Here is a 7,153-nt window from a genome sequence, read left to right as displayed (position 1 = left end):
GTCCAGCTCAGAACAACAGAATGGCACTGACCAGCCTGTTTCACAGACAGTGCTTCCTTAAAGCAGAAAATGACCTCTGCTCTGGCTGTTAAGTTTTACAATTGCCTCAAATCTGGTTTTCTGCATGTGCTGCATTTCAGAGACTGAAATGCTGAACAGCTCTCTGCTTTTTATGCCAGAGAGAGGGGACCATGCTGCTTTGGTTACACTGCTTCCTTCATAAATATGCACTATATTCTATCTACATGTTCCACAAGTTGGGCAGTGAAGTTTTCTAAGCGTATTGCTTCTTTCCACATTATCTCATTACTGTAATGCCTTTTGAATATAATCAATGTAGTACCTTACCCATGTGTCCACACTACTTCAGAAAGACAAAGAACAGTGCTTGTAGCTGAGCAAGTGAAGCAAGGGCTCCACGATTAGGTAGCACACAGTCACTGTAGCAAGGATGGCTGTTTCCCTGCTTCCCTTCATGCCCATGGGCCCATGACTGTGCTACAGCAAAACAGAGAATGAAGATCCCTGATTACAGGACAGAAACAAGCAAGCTGTTAGCAACTCGAGCAACCCCAGCAGAACAAAATGTGTTTTATCAGTTACATGTTATCAAGAACAGTAAAGATGTATCAGTTCTCTCTGCTCCTTCCTATCAAAGGTCCAAAGCTGCTTTGTGGTTCCCGAACTGCCGACATCATCAATTGCACCAATACATAGGTCTGTGGAGATGCATCACAGGATGTAACGAACAAATGTGAGTATTGCAACACCTCTATAAATAGTTGTGGAGATACTTATACCAGAAACAAAGAGAAGGAGTCAGCTTATAAAGACACAGCAGATCTATGTTCTTGCAGTGAAAAGCATCAAAATCTATTATGGTAGCAGTGAAGCAAAAAGCACACAGCAAACAGGACCATTACTGGCCTAAAGTTCTGAAAACTGAGCAAGAATGATTTGTTCAGAAAGTTTCCACATGACTGGATCTTTTAATATTCCACTTAGACTTAGTTATTTACTGATTCACTATGCATAGTTCTGCATAAAGATCTACATAGTTGAGAGGAAATCCTCTTGGTGCATAGTTGTAGGGCAGGTTGCAACAGCACTTGAAACAGTTAAAGTTACATCTTTTCCCAGGCCCAGCTCTAGAAAAGAGAGAAATTTTACTAGGGGCATGCAGCAGGGGAAGCAAAGTACAGATTAATCTAAGACACTGTAACAGCAATAGATGTCAGGGTGCTTTCTGGATCAATTATTTCCTTCCATTAAAGAAAATCAGCTCCCACCTCACAAAAGAAAGGCCCTACTATCAGCAGGCAGTGATCATTTCACAAACATTTCTTACTCAGTAATATGGTGGAGCAGGTAGTTGTATATAAAACTATTTATCTCTTCTGTTAAAATCCTTACAGAAATTACACAAGAAAAACAGAAATCAGGAGACCCAAAATTCTTAGTTTATTTTAATTATTATCCTGCACAGTTGTTTTAGGAAAAGAGAAAGCATCTTCTGAATAAATTTTTCTTTTCAAAAACTCAACTGCATCTTCATTTTTCATTTCCTGAAACTTCTTGTTCTGGACCTGTAATAAAGAAAAGGACAGGGTACATTATTTCTATTATCCAAACTACCCTGTCCTACAAACCAAGCGCTCAGCAATGAGAAGGCCACAGGAAGTTGTATTCTGAAAACAAGTCCACTTGAATAATCAAGTCTATAAAAATCAGGGAAATAAGCCAAAGACACATAGGTTTCTCAGGTACAAAGCATTCATGGCTCGATTTTTTTTTCCCCTCAACTAATAATTTACTGATAATGGTAAGTAGTAGCTTGTCTTTTGGAGTTCCTCTCTCTTTTCTCCCTAGTGACAGCACCACTACCCTCTGAAATTACTCACTAACTAGAAATGATACACAATTACCACTCTGGAGAAAGCCCACCATTCCTGGTGAACCTTCATGCCTTGTAGAACGAGGCCTGATCTAGCAAACACACTCATCAGTGTGCTGCTAACAGAAACAGAGACAGTAGCGGGGCTCTTCTCACCAGAATCACATGATAGCCCAGTTTATTTAGATGGCGCTTCTTCATTGCCAGCTTTCCCTGGGGGTGTGTTGTACCCAGACAGAAGGCAGACACAGGAGCAAACAGAAAAGCCAACCTGCAACCAAGGAAAGTAGGGAAGACTTCACTATACAAATGCAAAATAATAATTTATAAGACAATGATTCAATTATGTCTGTTAGCACAGTAGAATGTGTCATTCTGGTAGGCAAAAGCATCAGGACTGCACAAATTTCATTATCTTCTTCTTTCTTCAGGTTTAAGTAATTTAGACTCTTTTCTTTCATGAGCTTCACACAAGCACCAGCATCTACCCAAATACCTACAGCAGAATTAGGTACTTAGGTCTCCACTTCTCCCACAATGAGAAGGAAACAGATCATTCAACATTCTCCATTAATTTGACGGGTTCTGCATTTACTTTGATCCTTTGCTAATGATATTCATAATCAGTCACTTCCTGCCATAATAAACTGTTTGGAAGGGTGAGGAAAGCTGAATGCCTTGGAACACTGAGTTTCTGTTACACAATTCACTAGCTCTCCTTTTATCAAAAAGCAAACTGTACAAAATACATTGCTGTGCAGTGATCCAGCACATAATGTTAAGCATTACCCAATTCTGCTTAAGCATTACTTAAATTATATATGTCCTGCTTCAGTTACTGAGAGGTCAGTCTTCTAAACAAGACTAAATTAATCACCTAAAATGTGGATATCATGATCCTTTTTATTCAAATTATATTTCAGTAGCTGAATTAACTGACATATCACTGAGATGCAAATTTTTGAGACTTGAGAGAATAACTGAATGTTTAATTGGACAAATACTTTTAAAAATTGCTAAATTGCTACCTGCATTCATTACAAGAGTATCAGATCACTGTGATGTTTCTTGCCTCTTTCTCTGAAATGTTAAATGTTAGCCTCTGTTAGAAGGAGGTACTGAGCTGTATGAATTGTTGCTCTGCTCCAGCATGGCAACTTTTGGATATTCCAGTAAGCACAAATAACAACTGAGTCACCTACTTTGCTTTTGCAAATCAGTGAACCAAAGAAGTAACTGGACGGGATACATGCAAATAAAACTAGCATGCTAGAAAAAATATGCGGTAAAAAAAAAAACCACCTCTGAACACGTGAATCAGGATGATCATCTACTGCAGTTATGGGGAGCACCTTCCTTCTGTCTGAATCCATTGTGATTTCAAAATCTGAAAACAAAACAACAAAACATTTAACTCTGCAACAGGTTAAAATTAATGTTGTCGTTTGACCCCATTAATTGTTCAAATTGTTCTCAAATGAACAGCTCATTTGAAAAAGTTAATAGACAGCATCACTGGTCTGTTTCTAACTGCTGTTCTCTAATAATTGAATTATTACTGATAGCTTTCCCTGCTTGCAATGAATATGAAGCTTTAGCTTGCTCATCTCAAGAAAAAAATTAATTTGTTTCTGGAAACTGCAGATTTAAGCTTATGGAGGGAAATCATCATTTAAAGAAACTGCTCTTGATCACAGTCTGTCATGCCTACTTAATTTTCCCACAATCCAATTCCTCATTAGAAATATTTAGGAATACAATTATTACTGGTACAGAACTAGTAACTGGTAAGTACAGAACTAGTAACTGGTAAGCTGGGTGGCTGGAAAAAAAAAAAAAGGCAATATCAAGATGTAAAAGAAACCAAAAGAAGTCATATCCCATTTCATAAATGAAAGTAGAGCCTAAATCTTAGCCAGAACTCCAGACAAGAAAAAAGAGAACAAAAGAGAAGAAAAGAGAAAAAAAGACAGCTGCTGTTTGGCTCTGTTTCTAACATGATTTGGTACCAACATGTCAACCCTGTCAAAGCTGGACACATTGGATTTATGTACAATTAACATCTGCTTGCTGATGCCTGAAAAATAGTCCAAAGCAGCTTTGTAAACAAGAGAAATCATAAAAGTTTTAGTAAATTGACTTAAAAACTTTATTGGAATCATCATTAAAAGTAGATTCACCAATCAGTGACATCATTTGTTAAATTACTGTATCTTCAAAGTGTTAAACTTTTAATCACTTGCACCCTATTCAAATTTATTTCCAGCTCATCATTTTGGGGATAATAAATCCGTATTTAAAACGACAGTAATATAACTTCATACCAATATGATATCTGTATGGCAGCTGAACATTTTGCCGAAACATGTTCTCATCTCCCAGAAGTTCTATCAGTGCCTCCCGAGCCTTTCTGATATTAAGAGATACTAATGAGGACAAATTCTCAGTCAGCACAAAGGCAGGCTTTGTGAAAGAAGGGCTGTCAAGTTCCATACACGTTTTCACACAGCGAAGCATCACTGTATTTTGTTCCTTAAGATCATCTGAAAAAGGATACAAAAAACATTACATGCAGTATATTATCCCACAGAATTTTTCATTTCATTTATAGTCTGTTCTAGCACAGCAAAATCCACTTGACTACTCTTACTAGCTGTACAAAATTGTAACATGGAAACTAAATTCTCCTACAAACCATTCCAAGGACCTCATTGTAGCTCAGAGCACTCCAAATCCCACTTTTACTCATGACTCCAGGTCCTAAAGCCGGTTTGCAATGGTTAAGAATGCCTATATGTAAGTGCACACCTGCTGTTAAACTGTTGCCACCATGGGGCCACAGAAAATAAGCCTGATTCCCTAGAGCAGACCCAGATCACTCACATCACCATCACTACATTAGCTTTGTCTTGAGAACTTCAAATTTAATATTAATCATGCTTGTGTTCTTTAATTCCTAATCTGCTAACAGAATTACAACAATTACATACACAGGCAGACATCCTGTTTAAAAGAAGAACATGACAAAGTAAGGTCTGACCTGGCAGTATAAGCTCATCCTTGCTGTCCTTTTGCAGCAGTTCATCAAGCGCACGGTGGGGAAGATATCCTAAGATGCCAAGTGAATACACTGCCTTCAGCAGCTCTGTGTTGGAAATCTGAGGCAGGCACTTATTCAAGCAGCTATGAAGAGTCTCAAAAAACCTTTTCCAAAAGGACAAGAAAAGTATTTAAGTACACAAATAAGGCTACGTGAAGTACATATTTCTAACAAAAATACAACTTTGAAATCTTTATTATCTTGTATAATTGTATTTTGCCTTATCTAACATTAGTGTTTTATTCTTACTTTGAGGATACAGCTACCTATCAACAGATTTAGTAGCCTGGTCAGTCTAGAACCTGTTTAGTCTTCCAGTTAGAGAAAAAAAAATCATATTTAGAAAAAATTTGAAAAGACACAGCAATTTACCTTACAGATGAATGAAACAGGATTATGAGCTTTTTCACAAATAAAATTATATACTAGATGCCATACATTACTCTGTAATGAGCATGTAACATATTATCAGGCACTCTAAATGAAAACTTACAGATGCTTTTGGACTCTGGGAACATGGTTGAGTCGTGAATACACTCGAAGAACAATCAAAAGGTTTTTCAAGTTAAGGAAATCAGGGTCTTCTGTCACCTTCTCAGCAAAAATATCCAGCAACTCAGTAGGCTGAAAGCCTAGTGTCTCGCAGGCAGAGAGAAAATGGATAATCTAAAAGAAAAGATTTTATAAGTAAAAAAAACCCAGTGAAGTTGATCCTATCTGTTGATTTCATAGAAGATGTTTTTAATGAAAGCAAATTTTTCAAAACTTTTGTTTCTTTACTTATCAATAAATAGAACAGCATTTTTAAAATGTAACAGCTTCATCAGATTTGTATTCATAAAAATTTGTTCTCCAAAGATCAAGCACAAACATGAAGAAAGGTAAGACGGAAGCATGAATACTCTATTAGTACTGCTATAAATTATTTGGTCTCAAAAAATTTACCTGTCTTTTGTCATAGAGGTAGGCAGTAGAATTAACATAGTCTGCTAATGCTGAAAACAGTTTCACATTACGGTACTGGAGAGTGTGACAAGCTTCCAGAATGAGAATTAACTGCCGAAATGGAACATCATGGACATTTTCTGTAACAGAAGATCACTTGATGGACAAATGATAAAAAGCAACAGGAGCTTTTTAGGTTGGAGACATTGAGACATTGTAGGAACAGTTTGGTTAAGGGATGGAGGAGGATGAGAAAAATATGATAAGAAACTGTGGAAGACTGTGACTAGCTAGGCAAAGCTCAAGTGAGTTAAAACACATTAAGAAACTGAGAGACACAAGAAACCAAACTGAGCCAGAATCAAGGTACAATACATTAACCAGCAAAAGGGGATAAATTAACAAAAGTAAGAAGACTGTGTTCCCAGGATGTCTTCTGTTCCGGGATTTTTGATTTTCAGCATGCACCAAAAAAATGCTGAAGAAAGTCACTGCTCCCTCTGTGTATGCCACCTGGCCTGTGTGCTGAGTGTGGTGAAAGTCCTAGGGGAGAAGGCAGGATGTGCAATTAAACACTGTGTCCTAACATATATGAATGACCAGGACAAATAGAGACTGTACAAGCAGCCTCAATGCTTCTGGGTCATTTCTATTAAGAATGCTATTTTGCTACCTTCGTGCTTTTTGAGACACAAATTCTTATGTATTTTAAGCATGAATCAACACATCCTGACCACATACACTTAAGCAATGTATTGGAAAGGTATAGAGAGAGGTGAAAGCATTAGCTTTCATTTAAAATTTTTCTGGGATGCAGCGTGAGGCTATTAAGCAGTATTCAATAATTAAATCCAGAGATCAAGGAAATGCTATTTTCCCTTTAGTTTACCAACTAATCACACTAAGTCACCAATCCATCCTGTAAATTGCCAATTTCCAATTCAGATTTGTTAAAAAATTTCATTTGAAATCTCTTTTCCTTGCTAAAATTAAATTCTTTTTCTTAAATCCTGTGCACAGAAAAATTTAAATAAAAATATGTAATTCAGATAAATGTTAAGAAGGGCAGAGATGACAAGAGCTATTTGCTTTTATTATTGATCAGTAATTTTCTGTCCTGCTGCTTGTCAAATGGCTCCACATAACTATAATATCCTGCAAAACAAAGATGTTTCCTGAGTTTTAAAGGAAATCAGAAAAGGGAGATGAGACAA

At 36.9% G+C, this 7,153-nt stretch overlaps 1 protein-coding gene across 3 annotated transcripts in view; it reads right to left on the bottom strand.

Moving 5' to 3' along the window:
* Positions 1 to 1,451: 1,451 nt before the first annotated feature.
* FASTKD2 (FAST kinase domains 2) overlaps positions 1,452 to 7,153 on the bottom strand; it is a 10,723-nt gene continuing 5,021 nt past the window's right edge. For all 3 annotated transcript variants that reach the window (XM_038142914.1, XM_038142913.1, XM_038142915.1), the window contains exons 6-12: positions 5,940 to 6,079; positions 5,488 to 5,660; positions 4,935 to 5,098; positions 4,219 to 4,437; positions 3,197 to 3,281; positions 2,051 to 2,165; positions 1,452 to 1,586 (exon numbers count right to left, since the gene is read on the bottom strand). In XM_038142914.1, coding sequence (XP_037998842.1) covers positions 1,467 to 1,586; positions 2,051 to 2,165; positions 3,197 to 3,281; positions 4,219 to 4,437; positions 4,935 to 5,098; positions 5,488 to 5,660; positions 5,940 to 6,079 — 1,016 coding nt within the window. In that variant the 3' untranslated portion in view covers positions 1,452 to 1,466. The remainder of the gene's footprint in view (positions 1,587 to 2,050; positions 2,166 to 3,196; positions 3,282 to 4,218; positions 4,438 to 4,934; positions 5,099 to 5,487; positions 5,661 to 5,939; positions 6,080 to 7,153) is intronic.

Source organism: Motacilla alba, chromosome 7 (assembly GCF_015832195.1).
Source record: "Motacilla alba alba isolate MOTALB_02 chromosome 7, Motacilla_alba_V1.0_pri, whole genome shotgun sequence".
In the NCBI taxonomy this organism is placed as follows: domain Eukaryota; kingdom Metazoa; phylum Chordata; class Aves; order Passeriformes; family Motacillidae; genus Motacilla; species Motacilla alba.
This window is presented reverse-complemented; position numbering and strand designations above follow the sequence as displayed.